This window comes from Mandrillus leucophaeus, unplaced genomic scaffold (genome assembly GCF_000951045.1).
Source record: "Mandrillus leucophaeus isolate KB7577 unplaced genomic scaffold, Mleu.le_1.0 Scaffold1332, whole genome shotgun sequence".
Taxonomy (NCBI): domain Eukaryota; kingdom Metazoa; phylum Chordata; class Mammalia; order Primates; family Cercopithecidae; genus Mandrillus; species Mandrillus leucophaeus.
The window spans coordinates 122,391-140,180 of NW_012101291.1; the positions used below are offsets into that span (position 1 = coordinate 122,391).

At 38.7% G+C, this 17,790-nt stretch overlaps 1 protein-coding gene across 3 annotated transcripts in view; it reads right to left on the reverse strand.

The window, feature by feature from the left end:
• Nucleotides 1-973: 973 nt before the first annotated feature.
• TEAD1 (TEA domain family member 1 (SV40 transcriptional enhancer factor)) overlaps nucleotides 974-17,790 on the reverse strand; it is a 273,827-nt gene continuing 257,010 nt past the window's right edge. For 2 of the 3 annotated variants that reach the window (XM_011973033.1, XM_011973032.1), the window contains 2 exons: nucleotides 14,431-14,583; nucleotides 974-8,602 (listed from right to left, as the gene is read on the reverse strand). In XM_011973033.1, the coding sequence (XP_011828423.1) occupies nucleotides 8,489-8,602; nucleotides 14,431-14,583 (267 nt within the window). In that variant the 3' untranslated portion in view covers nucleotides 974-8,488. The remainder of the gene's footprint in view (nucleotides 8,603-14,430; nucleotides 14,584-17,790) is intronic. The other variant, XM_011973034.1, reaches the window with a different exon arrangement.

The following is a 17,790-nucleotide window of genomic DNA, read 5'->3' on the forward strand; positions in this document are numbered from 1 at the left end:
ACTTCAAGGAAATAAGGAGAAGCAAGACTTTCTGAGATCTAGTTCACATAAATGAAGGATCCCAAGGTACATTTGAGTCTCACTATCAGAAGTCCAAGATAATCATTGTTTAAGAAAGTTCTTTGCCCCCAAGCCAGATTTCTCCTCTAGTCTTGAGCTGCTTCCACAGTGCAGTGAGCCAAGATGCAGGGGCCAAGAGTGCAGGCTGAACTATCACAGTGACCTTCTTTAAGGCTCCACAACATACTAGTCATGACTTTTAATAAGCTATCCTTTCCTTTCTGGGCCTCAGTTTGGGGGAATGATGTCACTGGAACTATAGCGAGAATTTTAAAGTACAATGTATATATACATTGTACCAACACACTTGGCATAGAGCCCAGCATACAGTAAACACTTGGGGAATCCAAAGTTTTGTTAGGCACCTGTGCTGCATACCCCTGAATCATGAACTCCATGGTGATGCTGAGGACAGGGGTCGGGAGGAGTTATTGCTCAATATGCAATCCAACTCCTGAGAATTTAAGTACTGTGTGGGAAAGAGCCATGCTGTACAGAGATGTACAGCCATCTCTGTACCCCATCCTCTGCTCTATCCCTCATTCCTGGCATGTGCCCAACAAGTTGGGTTAACAACGACAAAAAACACTCTGGTTGGGCTGGTGTGCTGAGGCCCATGGGACTTGGCTTCTCAGGGTAAGTCTGGGATCCACAGACAAGCCATTCTGCAAAACTTATGTCAATTTTAATGAAGCACTAAAGAGTGAGACAGGCAGGGGGATTGATTGACTTGTGGGTATTTTTTAAGAAACCCTGTTAGATATAACACCTAAAGTTCCAATTATCAAGCTTGGTGGACACCTTCAAAAGGATGAAAGCTGCAACCTCCTTTACTCTGTCCTTCATATCATCACTCAAAATACATAAAGCACATTTCATTCCTAACAACATACACTTTGGCAGATAAAAAAGGTGACCCACACTTTCATTTTCTTTATTTTTCATTGATACCGTATGAATACAAAGTTTCTAGAAAGCTACAAAATGTCTACCACTTTATCAAGAAGGCATCAAAATGTGTCACTTTGCAAAGACATGAAAACACCTGCAGGAACTGACACAAAAATAGCATTTTTAGAGTGATGAAATAATTGCACTTAACTGTCATGGGTATTAAAGTTATCACACATATGTACCGCAAAAGCTAGAATACATTTTTTTTTTTTACAAAGCACTTTATAAAAAAATTCTCTGCACACAAATCCTATAATTTTCATATAACTATCATACTAAAGATAAATTCACTTTAAAGCCAACACTTAGAACATTTTAAAACAAAAAGGTACCAGTACCTAAACACAGACGTTAACAAATACGAGAATACTGTACTGCCAAGAGGTTTAATCAAATGCCTTTTGAAAGTTTCTGCAAATAGGTTAAGAAAACATGTGTGAGAATTTGCCCACGCCCACCCCCATCTCTCCAATCTACCCATGAGGAACCCGGTTACCCGAAGGCAGGTTCCACAGCCCACTCCCAGCAGCAGTACAATATCAAAGGAACCACTGACCAGATGAAACGCTTACGTCACAAGCCCATTTTATACACGTGACACGAAGACACAGACCGTGAGAATCCCATTAAGTCACTTAGAATGTGAACAAACACACGTGGCAAAAACCGATTTACATAAAATTTAAGTGTATTCTTAAAGAATTAAAGGCTATTCAGGTTTCTTTTTTAAATGTTACAATTTTTTTTTTTTTGTCATTTTCAGGCACGTACTGTTTTTTACTTTTTTTTTTTTCTTGTCTGCAGTCATGAGCCTATTGAGAAAGGCCTACAGAAGTAAATCTTTCAAGGAGGTAATAGGGAGATGTATCTTTTTTTAAGAAGTGCAGTTGATATCTAATTTACACAGTGAAACTGATGACAGAAAATGACTAATGAAAAAAAAATCAGAGACTGGTTTCCAGCTGATTGACACCTAGATCTGTCAGCCTCTCTTAGAGAAAGGGGAAGGAGAAAAAATCTCATCATGAAAGGCAGACAAAAGAGTCCACCTGACAGAGGTGGAATCTGATGGAATCTGACCCCATTTCATGATAAACGAGAGGAAACATAAATGCCATCTCAAATACTAAAGCGATGTAGTGTAGCATGAGTGACTCAATGCAAATTCACAGAGTAAAAGAAGTTACGGCTTAGGAAGTAGGACAATAAATACAAATATTTCATCTTATTTAACGGTGCATGACTTCAGTGAAACTACCCTTTGCAATGCAATAAATTTTAAACACAAACCTTCATTCTTAACAATATAAGCAGTGACTTTAAGAGAGAAAACTACTGTCAAACAAAGCACAGTAACAGTTGAAAAGAGAAGCAGGAAAACAAGCATTTGACTAATTTCTTCCACACTGTGGTATAGTGCTGGCAGGGAGGAGTTGAGAATTCCAGCAGCTAACTATAACTTAGGTTGAGTACATTTTCTTTTCGTTTGATAGTTTTTGTTTGTTTGCACAAATTTCTATAAATACTCACAACTTGGAGTGGATAAGAATCACTCCTAAAATTTCAGAGCCCAGAGAGGATATTCTTAAAGACACCAGGTAGAGACACACAGAACGTATGTATGAAGAGTTTCGAGGCTAATTTTCAAAGATGTCTGATGTTATTTTTACATCTATATTAGCAAAGAAAAATCTTTTTGTCCTGGCTTCTTTTTGGCTGGTGTTTGGCCTTCTTGTCCTTTTCACTCATCTTTCTTACCTCTATCAGCTTTCCCAATTTCTACAAGGTTTGATAAAAGCCAACAAGGACTTTAAAGAGTTGCCCCTTTGAGGGCTGGAACATGCTTTGAAAATGCCAAATTGTGAATGGTGCTCTTTGGAAGTTCCTTGTAGCACATTCATACACACTACTCGGAGTCAACATGTTTGCCCTAAGAAGAACACTTCAATTGTATCGACCCTAACTCACTTTTGTTTTGTTCTGCACTGTCGTCTCAGTTTGAGGCTTCCAACTTTCAAAATGGTATCATTGTGTAAACCAGATAAGTGCGCACTGTCATTTGAATGGAAAAGAAAGTCTCCACAGAGACTGAACACGAACACAAGGAGGAGGAGAAAGCTGTAATATCTGTCCACCGGCCAAGATTCTGTCGTTTGTGCGGAAGTCCCCTCATCCGGACGCAGGGCTGGGTGACGAGGTGAAATGACACACTGGGTCATCAGCACACACAAACACAACAGTTTCTGGGGTCCTTCCGCTGCAGTGTGCTATGGATGTTGGAAGGCCCCCACTGGCAGACAGACTAGCAGCAGGCGGGGACCACGTCGTGCTCTTGTGAACAGAGGCCTGTGGTTGGTTACTCATCCCGGTAAACCAAAGGCATTATGGTGATCTCAAAATATTTTTGGTCTCTCTACAAATTATCGTTATTATGGCAGCACTTTTCTAAGCTGGAATCTCAAACCAAAGGCACTTTCATGCTAGAGTGCAGAAGATTCACAAATAGCTAAGTATTTGGTCATAAATTTAAAAGGCAACATTAAAAAGTACAATTTGCTTTTCATAGTAAACTATGAAGTTGCAACCTTTTGTTTTGGTATATACATTTGAGAGTGTGGTGAAAGAACTGACTTGTGTCCAGTTTCAGATTTTAGACCAACTAGTCAGTTTCCTATAGAACTGGAGAAAAAATGGGCTTACAAACAAAAATGAAGACAATTTTTGCTTGTTTTGTTTCCAATATTGGGCCAATTAGTAAATGAACATTAGGAATCGGTGTAAGAAAAGGCTGGCGGCATGACTAAGGTATTACTAAGGCACTGCTTACGGGAACGCTTTGGCAGCTCTGAATTGAAAACTTCCTACAAAAGTAACAGTAGTAAGAGAAATGCTTCCAGCTTACAAAAGGGCTCACAGTTCCGAGGCAGCCTTTTGCACTGCATACCCTACATGCAACATCTTAAAGATTTAAGGCTTTTCAGAAATGCCATGTGCAGGGCTTTGCCACAGAAACACCAACATAAAGAAATAAGCAATGCAGACATATCCTCCTAATGTCACAGGTGTGAACACCGACAAACAGAATTAGTTCTACCCTTCGTTAGTTCAGGTATAGTGTACCAGAGCATATACAAAATTATACAAATTAATATGTACCTGGTTTGTAAAATTGACTGTCATCTCATATGATTTAAATAATTTATAGTTGCACAAAAACAACTGCTAAAGCCACCACAGTACTGAAACCTTAAGAAGACTTGGGTTTAAAAGTCATTCGGGGACTTTTGACACCAAGTACTTGGAACGGGGGCTGTTTTTTGGCTGGTCTGAGTGCAGGACTTTGCTGCTAGGATGCTTACCAAATAGAAATTTGACTCAGAGCCTGAGGCTGGGGAATTGTTCTCAGGAAGTAAAATGGCTCACCAGCTCTCCTACCTGCTTATGGATGCCTCAGACAGCAACAGTCAGACAGGACACTTCAGTGTGGGAAGCAGCATCCTGTGAGGCTGTGCTCCAGCACAGGGAGATCCTCAATCTCCCAGTCTCTTCTAAGCTGACCTGTCCACACACTCTGAGGGGTTAAGCTTAGAGCAGCGAAGAAAAGCAGCCTCTCCCAGGAGAGGCCAAGGATCAAACTGGCAGGAACCCTGGACAAGTCTCACCCTTTTTCTGTCACTAACCAGCTGGGTGACTCTAAACATGTCACCTCCCCTCTGGGCCTCAACTTTCTCATTGACAAAATGAAGGAGAGTAGACTGTGCTTTCAGCTCGAGAGAGAAAATTTCTCTAAGTCCTCTTCCTCCATCTCTAAAGATGAAATGTTCCAGAGGTTTCCATAAATTTACAAAACAGCATTGATTGTAAGGCAGAAACTGGAAGAAGCCCAGAGGAAATATGCTGAAGTAAGTAAAGGTTTGATAATGAGATCCATGAGAAATAATGAAAATTGCTGAGACCTTTTTTTTTTTTTAACCCCAGTAAACTAAGGATGAAGGTCAAATCAGAAACACTCTTTAAACAGGTGTGAGGTGATTAAAGGGATGATGGTGACCAGCTGTCACCAACTTCCCCACTGCTGAGTGAAAGAATACTTGTAGCGAGAGAAATTGTTGGGAAACAAAAGTTTTGAAACAGGAAGAAATATGGACACAATGTCACTTAATAGTCCTACCTGGCTCTTGCAAGGCTCTGGGAGAGATGCTTTCACGGGGTAAAATGGAAGGGAAAACAATTTCAAATGTGGTCATTGTGACCTGTAACATCTTAGGCAACAGGTCTTGACTGGGGATCATTTTGTACCTGATGGGATATTTGGCAATGTCTGAAGACACGCTGGGTGGGGAAGAGGTGTTAATGGTACTACTGGGTAGAGGCCAGGGATATTAGTAAATCTCCTACAGTGGAAAGGACAGCTCTGCAGAACAAAGAATTACCCAGTCCAAAATGTCAATGGTGTCAAGGTTGAGAAACCCTGGTCTCAGGTAGCTTGGACATTCTGAGGTTCTAGGACATGTGTAAAGAAGTCCTGGTTTTATTCTCAGCCTCTCTCTATGATGGAAATGAACGCCCACAGACCAGAGCCCCATTCTGCAGCTCCTCCCTGTTTAGGCTGTGGAAAACTGGCCTCCAAACTCTGCAGTGAAAGAAAACACAAGATGGCCGTGAAGCAAGCCTGGCACCAGAGGGTCTTGAGGGGATAGAGCATCTGGAAGAGAAGTGAGACAGGGCTCTGCGAAGGCTTCTTTAGTATGCTTTAGAAAGCTTTTATAAACAAAGGGAGACTGCCATACAGAATGAAGGACAAAAGACAGACTCAGATTAGATGTTGTGATGCCAATCTCACCCAAAGGTCTAATCTGACAGAGTCAAAGAGAAGCCCACTGGGGTGACTGGACCAGTGGTTAAGATAGGGAAAATATCTGTCCTGAAGAAGGCTTTAGAAGAAGACGACAAGAAGTAAACTTTTAAAAATCTTTAGAAATGTTGTAAGAGCAAGGAGTAAACCTCAAGGTCAACCATAGAAACCCAGAAAACTCAAATGCAAAGGCATTCTGAGCAAGAGGATGCAGGTGGTGAAGCACCAGGGGCCCCGCTGACCCTGTTAGGTCAGCAGACTGGGCTGTGTCCGTCTCTGCGCCAACAGAGTTTTCCTCTAGCTGGTCTTCCTGGGTCCCAGTATTTTTGTGCTTTGGAAAGTAAATCCCAAGAGCCCTCCTGGCTGCAATGAAAAGTCCCATTCCTGGGTAGAATATGAAACAGATATCTCTCCCACTGAGGTTCTAGGATAGCTTGGCTTTTAGCCATTTGTGCTCACCTGGTCATATACTCCTGGTCCTGGGAGAGGATGGGGCTTCCCTTAAGGAAAGATGCAGGAAATAAGAGCAAAAGGAACATCCCTAAGAGGAGTGTTCAACAGAAGTCATTGTAAATGTGGCGACCGTGAAAGGGGACACTTGGCACAATCCTTCACAGGCCAGCCTGGAATCAGGGAACCAACAGTAGTCTCTTTATGAAGGGCAGAGTAGCACTGTCCAACTGGTTTCTAGAAGGAATGGGCATTCCAAATGGGGACAGTTTTGCACTTTCTCCTCTTGTCTTCCCAACGACCAGGGATGCATTTGGGAGAGGTCAGTGTTTTGCTGTTTCCCACAAGCCAGCCACACCCTCATGTTTGGAACCACGAGATGCTGACCGATGTATTAATACAAGCAGGGTCAAAGCAGGTGTTGAGACAGGGAAGGGGGCGTGTAAGTTAACTGGATGTGGTAGAACTAAGTTTATTTTCTAGCTTGGTGAAAAAATCTTGACAAGTTTTACAAGTTAAAAAACTTGTTTCATGTTCTATTGTGTGCACATGTTCCTACCACTTATAAAAACATATTTCTTTGGGAAGTTGGAGGAGTACTCCTTGTTCTCTCCCAGTGAAACACTTATGGGAAATAACTCAAAACATCTGGCCACATCAAACCAACTCTGCCTGGGCAATGCTCTGGAATTCTTAGATCGGAAAGTTGAATTTCTCCTGGCAAGAGAATCTCCCAAATGAGCCTATTTGAAAAGGTCAGAGATAGGTAGCTGGGCCTCTTAAACCTAGGCCAAACAAGAACTGTAACTTACTGAGAGAGGCTAAGGAAATGGATGTGCTTCGAGAGGATGTATCTAAGTCTACAGACACATTAAGATATACATACGTATCAGCACCTAGCAAACTGAGTGACACTAAACAAGTGTTCACTAAATGTGTTGAGTAATTCTATATGTGCATTTGTGTTTATGTATACACATACATACACATATAGCTCTAGTTATAGGTTAATATGCATATTGGGTCATTAGAAATAATGTGTCCACAGGCTGGTGAGGATGCTTACAATTTTCTGGGGAGCAGAGATGCTAAAACTGATGAGCCTTTTACTTGTCTGTTTGAAGAAATTTTCTCCCAGCCACAGGATTCTGTATACTTTGCATCGCACAGTGCAGTATTCAGTATTGACGCCAATTTAAAAATTTTGTTATTAAAATTCAGTGGTTCAAATATTTACTCATCTTAATAAAAAATTTGGTTGTCCATATAAAATATAACTGCACAAACAAGACTATAAACATTGTAAGTTTAGATTTTTCAGTATCTACTTATTGCAAAAAGAGCCATCTTTTCTTTTTCATTAAATAATCAATCATCACATTAGTACAATACAATTTTATATTTTTTAAATATACTATATATGTTAAGGATAAGGGGTGAAGTTTTCTTCCTTTGTAATACCTGTTCAAGAGTTTAATGGATTAGGAGATTAGTGTTAACCTTGAGGAAAAAAGTACAAATTTGTCTCATTAGGACACTTCTACCAAGCATTTCTTAAGGCTATAGTTTAACATTTGGTTTCAAAAAGAAAAAAAAGGTTTCATTTAAAAAATAATTTAGTGAATTACATTCTTTCATAACTTCCACCCTAATTAGTTACAAAGATAAGTCTAAAGATTCTTAGTTTTGTGTACTAATTTACATTTATATTTAAAGATTAATTTTACTTGTATCTTAAAACAAGAATTTTATGTTGGAAAAAAGAGAACTAAATACATTTGTATAAAGGCTGTAAATGTCCCATGGCAAATGCTCTGTCTCAATATTTTCTACCACAATTAGAAACAGGGCTCTGCAGAGAGAGACTTGGGTTGTTCAGGTTCACCTTTCCCGAGGAATTGTGGGCTGCACATCTGAAGAACATATAGAAACAACTCAATTTCTCTTTTTACAACTGTACCAGAACTTCACAGCTACAATGATAGTATGAACACATGAAAAAATGACTTCACTCAAACAAGATTTAGAAAAGTTGGGGTGACCTCGGGGCCAGGGCACCACCCTGTGTGGTGAGGTTTACAGTCAGTCGTTCGATAATGGAGAGAGAGTGTGTGTGTGTACATATGTGTGTGTGTATATACAGATATCTATATATATAAATAACCATGTTCAGTCCTTTACAAGCCTGTAAATATGATGTTGTGCTCCGTGTTCACTATTTGAAACTTCAAACACACAGGCCATGCAGAGGAGAGTTTCTTGTGTATCCCTGTTTGTTACCACCTGTTAAAATAAAAAAAAGGTATGTAAGTGTAATACTACACGGATGAAAACATATTCCATCTGTATGGACTATGGATGACTATGACTTAATTGGAGAAGAACGAGTCTTAAGTCCAACAGAGATTTGTTCAGCCTCGCTCTGTGTCCTCTAACACAAATTGTATTATTTTTTATTTGAATTTTTTAAATTGACGAGTAATAATTCCAGTCCCTACTTAAAAGAATAAAGTCTTGCAGTACATATATTTATGGGCTACAATGTGATGATAGATGTATATACATTGCGGAACGATTACATCAGGCTAACTGACATACCAAGCACTTCATATACTTCTTTGTGATGAGAACATTTAAAATCTACTTTTTCCCATCCTAGTCTTAAACTTGCGCTAAATCTTGTTTCACAATAGCCAATAACAGACAGAAACTGCAGAAGTGCCTCCCTCACCACCATATTAACTAGCAGTGCCTGGACCCAGCAAAGTACCTGCTGAATCAGGGAACAGTGGGATAGGGGGAATCCTGTGGAATGACATTCTTTCCATGGACACGGGCTTTATCTCTCAAAATGTACTGTGAAATACTCACGTTTCCCCTCGAGTCTCCTGAATCCCTCTAATTCTCCTTCAGATTTTGAGTTCTCCAGCCCAAATCATTGCAGCTTCCTCCACACCAGACAGACCCTGACTCCTTCCTGTCCTCACTCTGGTCTCAATTCCCCATGCTATTCTCAGAAGGAACTTTCTAAGAGCAAATCTAATCAAGTACAAACACCACCAAACGCTTCAGTGACTGTTACTTTTGTACTTGATTACACCAAAGCATTGTTTGAATGAAAACATTCTGAACTTGAGAGCCTCATCCAGTTTGTCATAGGCCTAATTTCCCTCTAAGTATCAGGCTGCTTCCCCTGTTTAGTTTCCCTTGCCCTTAAAGGCATCCTTGCTTCCTCCAGTCCCTACCTAAAGAATAAAGTCTTGCAGTACATCTCATTTTCCCATCACAGCATGCTACACAGTTGGTAAACACATATAGGTGTGAACAATTTTTTTTCTAATGTCCATCTCATCCAGCGGAATATAAGTTCCTAAGGAACAGGGGCTCTGTTTCCCAGCAACTAGTTTGAAGACATGGCACACAACAGTCATTTAATAAATATCTGCTGGGCTGGGCGCGGTGGCTCATGCCTGTAATCCCAGCCCTTCGGGAGCTCGAGGTGGGTGGATCACGAAGTCAGGAGTTCAAGACCCACCTGGCCAACACGGTGAAAACCCGTCTCTACTGAAAATATAAAAATTGGCTGGGCACAGTGGTGGGAGCCTGTAATCCCACCTACTCAGGAGGGTGAGGCAGGAGAATCACTTGAGTCTGGGAGGCAGAGGTTGCAGTGAGCCGAGATTGCACCACTGCACTTTAGCCTGGACAACAGAGCAAGACTCTACCTCAAAAATAAATGAGTAAACAAATAATTGATGAATGAATGAAAATTCACATCAGAATAGCCAACAAATATTGAGTGCTTACTATCCATCTACTCAGTATCAAATGCTTTACACAGATTGTCTCATATGATATTATAATACCTCTAGGAGTAGGTGCTCTTTGACAGGGAAGGAGCTGAGAGGTTTGTTTGGTCATGGTTGTGTATTCACCATGCAGATAGCTCTCAATTGTTTCTTCCTCAGGAAGCCTTACTCAGCTTCCTCCTGAACTAGGTCAAATTCTCCTGTTCTACAAATGCCCTGTGTCCCTCTGCCAGGTAGCAAGAGCTACAGTTTTCATTTATTTTGTGATGACTTGATGCATGCCTGCCTCCTGCATCAGACCCCAGGATGGCAGCCAACCTGCCTAATTCACCACAGCACCCCAGCCCTGGCACCTAAGTATGCACCCATGGGATACCCCTATTCTTAGTAATCAGAAAGATGTCTGCTTATCCATCAAGGCAACATCCCTGAGAAACCCTACCTCATCACTCTGCACTTGAGAGGTACCTGTTTCATGAGTACACTACAGCCATCATTTCCTTGCAATGGTTTATTTACCTGCCTCTTTCGTCCTGAAGCACCATGAATTACTATATGACAAGTACTGGGTTTTATTTGCATTGTATCCCAGAAGGCGGTACCATCTGTCATAGCTTAGCTGAATTAAAATATTTCAATGATAACCTCTGAGGTAGAAAGTGCAGACTTGAGTGTTCTGTTTATAAATGAAGGTGAAACTGATGTCTGAAGATTAAGTGACCAAGGCCATAAAGTCTTAAACTCAAGTCTTTTCATTTCATGACCATAAGATACCTTGCAAAGTCTTTTCTATCCATTCAAGTCTTAATTTATTTCTATCACTGGCTCTGTGACCTTGGGGTGGCCTGACATTCTTTATCCATAAAATGAGAATAAAAATGACCTCATAGTCTGAAAGTGAGATTTGCATAACATTTACAAAGGGTCTAGCACAGCACCTGGCACTTCTACAATCTATGCAAACTTCTTGCAAGCTTTCTATAAAAGAATACAGTTGGCCCTCCCTATCTGCGATTCCACACTTGCAGATCCAATCAGTATCAGACTGAAAACACTTGGGGAGGAAAAAAGACATAATAAAAATAATATAACAATAAAAAGAACAAAAATTTTAGATAAAACAACTATTTATATAGCATTTACATTGTATTTGGTATTATAAGTAATCTAGAGATGATTTAAAGTATAAGAGATGATTTGTATAAGCTATCTGCAAATACTATGTCATTTTATATAAGGTACAATTTCTCCTGTTCATCAATTAGATGATTTTATTTTCATAATCCAAGAGTGCTGGCTTAATTTCAGTTTTTCTAAAACTAAACTATTAATTCTAACATATATTTATTGATAGGTATTAATTCTCCATATTAAAGGAATTTATTTAGTTGCTTAATGACACATTTTGAAATTAACCTGCTAAGTTATCTGGATGGCTGTATTGGTTGAAGTCGTATGTTTCAAGACAGCGTTAATGATATATAGTGACGAGTTGTTTAACAATGAGGACACTTTCTAATGTGTAATCAGGTGGTTTTGTCATGCGAACCAACAGCATAGAGTGTACCTACTCCGAACTAGATAGTACAGCCTACTACAACACCTAGGCTATATGGTGTAGCCTATTGCTCCTAGGTTACAAATCTGTATAGCATGTTACTGTACTGATTACTGTAGGCTATTACAACACAATGGTAAGTATTTTTGTATCTAAACATACCTATACATAAAGTACAGTAAAAATATGGTGTAAAAGGTAAAAAGTGGTTCACCTATATAGGGCACTTACCACGAATGGAGCTTACAGGCCTGAAATTTGCTCTAGGCGAGTCAGTAAGTGATGAGTGAATGGGAAGGCCTAGGGCATTACTGTACACTACTGTAAACATTTGTACTGTACACTTAGGGCTAAGCTAAATTTATTTTTTTAAATAATTATGCTATATTATGTAATGGCTGCATCATCACTAGGTGACAGGAATTTTTCAGCTCCATTATAATCTTATGGGAGCACTATCATACATGCAGTCTGTTCTTCACGCTGCTATGCAGTGCACAACTGTAGTCAGGTTCTATGGGTAACAGGGGCTTTAACACTTTTCCAGGCCACATTTATCTTAGCTGTGCTCTCTGAGGTAGAGTTTTAGGGACTGAGGACATGCATCCTTAGCATGCATAAACAGAATTAGAAGTGATTTTTAATAAACAGTTAAGACTCCCCCCAAGAGAGGCAGGGAAGTCATTCATTCAGGGTTTTGGTTAATTCCTGAGGCTACCTGAGATCCTCAACATATGTCACACTCACCTTCTACTCATCTGACTGCTAAAGTGATGCATCTATTCTTAGATAGCAACAGGGAGCACCTATATGGCAAGCACCTACTACCTGCCAGTCCTGCAAACCTTGAACTGCTCTATTTTCACCAAAGGGCCATTAAAGAAAGGAATACTGATCAATGTTATTGAAGAGCATGTATTCCAAACTTCCCCTGAGTGCTGGCTTCTATGTTTTAGAGGGACATGAGCACATCTGAGAATCCATTAAGATTCTCTTCTTGATACAAACAAAAATTATATACAAAATTATCTGTTTGGTAGTTGTATGCCAATCATGTGTCTGTGAACTCTGAGAGTCCTTGCGGCTCATTTCCCAATCTCTTACAGCAATGGGTCTCTACCTGGTTGCACACTACAACTACATGTAGAGCTTTAAAAATAAACAAACAAAAACCAGGATGCTGGGCCCCATCTCCAGGGATTCATTTTATTCATCTGGGGTGGGGCCTAGGCCTTAGATGTTTTAAAGCTTCCTGGATGAATCTAATATGCACAGGGTTTTTTATTTTTAAATGTTACTTTTTTTTTTTTTTTTTTTACAATGGTGTACAGAAGCTGGCTCCTACTGGCTCATAGAAGTTATTGTTAAATATTAACAAATTTGATGAGCTGAATAGCTATCAGGAACTTCAAATTGCCCATGGAGAGCATATTTACACCACAGAAATAGGCAAAAGGTATAAACTAGGGTTTTGGGAAATTGGGAAAGAGCCTTTTAAAAAAAAAAAGAACACTGCTGATTGAAAGCCACTGTCCCAATGGAACCAAAAACACCAAGTAAAGAATTCCTGCTCTATGTATTCTTCTTAATACTAGTAACAAAAAGGAATAAAGTAGGCTTTCAGAGGAGTATTTGGTCACAGTATAGCCTTGTTGCCCCTCTTTTGCTAAGATTGTTTCCATCAAGTTTTGTTTTGGCATTTTCCCTTTAATCAAGTAATGTTATTTTTTTTAATGTGTCTTATGAAACCCATTACTGAATATTTTCTATTTTGAGCATGACACTATTCCTAATAGCTTCCGAAGTCCCCAAATAAAGCTCCCAGAAGAAATTTGTTTTAAAGTTCAGTATTAGGGGAAAACACAGAACCATCCAGGGGCACTGGTGAGTTTTCCCATCATGGACCTTGAGCACTATTTTCCCTTTCCTTTAGCTGCCCATTAAGTCTGTTTTGTCTGTTTTGAGATGGGGTGTCACTATGTCACCCAGGCTGGTCTCGAACTCCTGGACTCGGGGGACCCTCCCACCTTGGCCTCCCAAAGTGTTGAGATTAGAGGCATAAGTCACTGCACTCAGCCTAGCCAGATTTTTTAGCCTATGAAGAACATTTTCCTCCTCCTGGTCATTGCATTCCATGCATTCTATTCTAATCTATATTTCTTCTGGTACTGAGAGCTTATATTTTCTTGCTTTAATGCATGTAACTTCTTAGAAGGCCTTGGAAGTCCATCATGGAATGTGTCAAGGTATGTCTGAAGTACAAACCTACCAACTCAGCTTTTGTCTGATTTGCATACCATGTTGCTGTTGAGACTAAAACTTGGCTAACGTTGAAATTACCTGTGGAACTTAAAAAAATACACATGCCTGGGTCCCATTCTCAGAGATCCTGATTTAATTGATCTAGGATACAGCCTGAGTATCTGGATTTTTAAAAGTTCTCTAGGCCTTTCTACTCTGCAGCCAGAGATAAAAACACATCACTTTTTATTACCCAACTGAATTCCAGTTCTGTGAACCTTAGAAACCTCAGCCACATAAAACTCCTTCTCTTCTACAGACTCAAGCCCAAGTTTTCCCTATGGATGCTGCAAATTCAACTGCTGACTGACCACCAGGAGCCCAATCCAACAGCCTGGTCAGTTCCCTCGGCACAGGCCCAGCACCTCCCAGGACCACCTTCCTCACTTCTGTCAAGCCTCGTGGCAGCATCTGCCCACACAGGAAAGAGACAAAACCATTACCAATAAAATTGTGAAGTTTTCCAAAACACTGTTCATCATATATTTCTCTGGTAAGTGTTTGAGCTTGTGGATGAAGTTGATCATATATTCACACATTGGGGAGCGGTTTATTCGGTATACAAATCGGCCATTCTCAAACCTTGCATACTCCGTCTGTGAGGAAAAAAAGATTTGAGTATTTTTACACTTTTGACTTCAAAACACATGAAACAGATATTACTGCCTATAAAAAAGCCTTTTTTCAACATGAATCCTCTTCTATATGCTATACTACTTACGTAATTTACTTAATTAAAAAGAAAACTATCTCCAAATTTATTGCTATACATAGAATCCATTATTTTTCTGAAAGTTTAAAAAAAATTAGTTGGAAAGATGATAGCTTTAAGAAGAGTTGATAGATCCTTTTAGCAAAGGTCAGAAAAAAATATAACTGCCTAATTATGATGCTTTACCTGGAGGAGATCTGTAAAAGCAGGCCCCAGCTAGTTACAATTCTTCAAAGAAAATCTCTCTTTATTGTGATAAAGCCTCACAGGTTAACAACCAATACAGCTAATCTCTCTACTTTAGAAAAAACTGATTATTTCTCACAGATCATGAGCCCCTGAATGTCGGCTGTTTATGAAAGGAAGAAATTAAGAAAATACTAGTATATATGCTGTTTCAAGAACTCAGAAATAAGAAACAAGGTTTCCTAGATAACCTTGGATCAAAAGGAATTAAGAAAATTACAAACTAAAGAGCAATGAAAAGGGAGATATTTTACATCAAAACGTATCAGCCACGATGAAGCTGCACTTGAAGGAAACTTAATGAAGCAGCCTCATATGTCTTCATCATTAAAGATAAAAATTTACAGAATAAAGTACACATCCTTAAAAAATAAAAAATAAGAAAACCCAAACCACAAAGAAATCAAAGGAAGCCAGGAAAAGGAAATTAATAAAGATAAAAGCTCAAATAAATGAAATAGAAATGTAAAATGTAGACAGAATTAAAAACTGGTCCTTTAGACAGACAAAATAAACTCTTCACATAAGTAAAAAGGAGAAAAAAGAAGTGGCAAAACCACAATTACAGTAAAAATTACAAGATACATAAAAGATTTCACATAACCCTAAAGCAGACACACACACACACACACACACACACACACACACACACACACACGGCGAAGCAAAGAAAACCCAGCAGATAGAGATGCTTTCCCAGAAAAATAAAAATATAACTTGCTAACACTGAATCAAAAAGAATGGGAAATTGTCAATAAATAGATCAGTCATTGTGGAAATGACCACAACTAACAAGTTTAGCTATTTACCATTGAAAAAAGGGGAAGCCACAATGGATATAAAATTTCAATTATGAGAAATAAGCTCAAGAGATCTACTGTACAACAAGGTGACTATAGTTAATACCAAAAATTTATTCTCAAAATTTTATTCTCAAAAATTGCTAAGAGAAGATTTAAGTGCTCTCACCACAAAAATTGGTAAGCTATGTGAGGTAATATATATGTTAATTAGCTCGATTCAACCATTCTACTGTGTATACATATTTCAAAACATCATGTTATATACCATAAATGTATAAAATTTTTATTTATCAATTAAAAATAAATAATTAAAAGTAGATGCTAAAAAACATATGAAGACCAAACAGTTTCAGGCCTAAGTTTTATGTAATCTTAAAAGAATAGTTATTTCCAGTGTTATTCTTTTTATGAAACTAGTGTACATTCAAGACTGAAATTTGGCAAAGAGGTTATTGAAAAAAGTATGTAACTGGGTACTGGCAGCTCACACCTTTAATCCTAGCACTTTGGTAGGCTGAGGTAGGCAGATCGCTTGAGCCCAGGAGTTTGAGACCAGCGAAACCACATTTCTACAAAACAATACAAAAAATTAGCCAGGCATGGTGGCATATGCCTGTAGTTCCAGCTACTCAGGAGGCTGAGATGGGAGGATTGCTCGAGACCAGTGAGGCTGAGGCTGCAGTGAGCCAAAATCATGCCACTGCACTCCAGTGTGGGTGACAGAGTGAGACCCCATCTCAAAAGAAAAAGAAAAAAAGAAAAAAGTATAGACGAATATTACTTATGAAATGTAATGTGAAAATTCTGTGTAAAATACCAGCAAATAGAATGCAACCATACATCCAAAGTAGGACTGTTTCAGGAATGCTGTGGTGTTTCATATACATTGAGGAAATGTATTAACTTGTTATGTCAACAACTTGGAAGAAAAATCATATAGCAACAGTTGCTGAAAAGCATCTGATAATGTATTGCAGCTGTAACTAATAAAAATCCTAAAACAGGAATAAAAAGAAAACATTTAAATTAGTAATAAATACCATTAATAAAAGCCTACAGTAAATATAATCCTAAAGGGCAAAACACCAAAACTTTTTCAACTAACATCAGTTAACTATACAAGGGTAACCCAGGAATCCAGGGGAAAAACTAAAGTTAAGTATGAGAATTTGCTAAAATGGCCATATTGAAGACAGAGATGCAAAACTAAGAGCTTTTCTCTATTCTATTAGTTCAAATCTAGAAATAGCAAATTACAACATATTATATAACATTTAGAAATATATTTAACAAGAAAGAGACAAATCTGTATGATGAAAATGATAAAATCTTATTGAAATATATAAAATGAAATGAGAATGCAAATAGGTTCTTGATTGGAAAGATTTAGTATCAAATTCTCCCAAAAGGACATCTAAATCTGATGCAATTACAATTAGATTGCTCAAACAAGGTTTTCTTCTTTATATGTTTAAGTGATTGAATTAATTGGAAGAATAAATGTTGGTTACTAGCTTAGAAAATATATGAAAAAGAAGAACAGTGAGACTGACTTGCCTCATCAAATATCAGAATATACTATAAAGCCACTGGAATCAAATCAACATAGTACTGGGATACGTAGAGACAAATAGTGGGTGGAATAGAACAGTGGGACTCCAGGAACAGCTCTCAGAATATATGGTAATTTAAAGCGGGCAGATCTGTTTAACTGGAAAAGAATGAATCATTTCATAAGTGGTTTTGATACAAATGCCTATTTGGAAGAAAATATTAAGTGGACTACTACTTCACACCAAATGCAGACATACATTCTAAATAGATAAAAGGCTTAAGTGTAAAACCCCACCTACCACACACACCACCTTCTCCATAAAAATTCCTGTGATTTTATCCGTCAAAAGCAATCTTTCCCTGCTCCCTGAATTTGCAAAGAGCTTTGGATGTATCATCTGAGGACACCAGTAATTTGACATTTGGGAAACTGAGTAAGCTGTCTGGTTCATCTTTTCTCAAATGCACCTGTCCAGGCAGGGAATTCT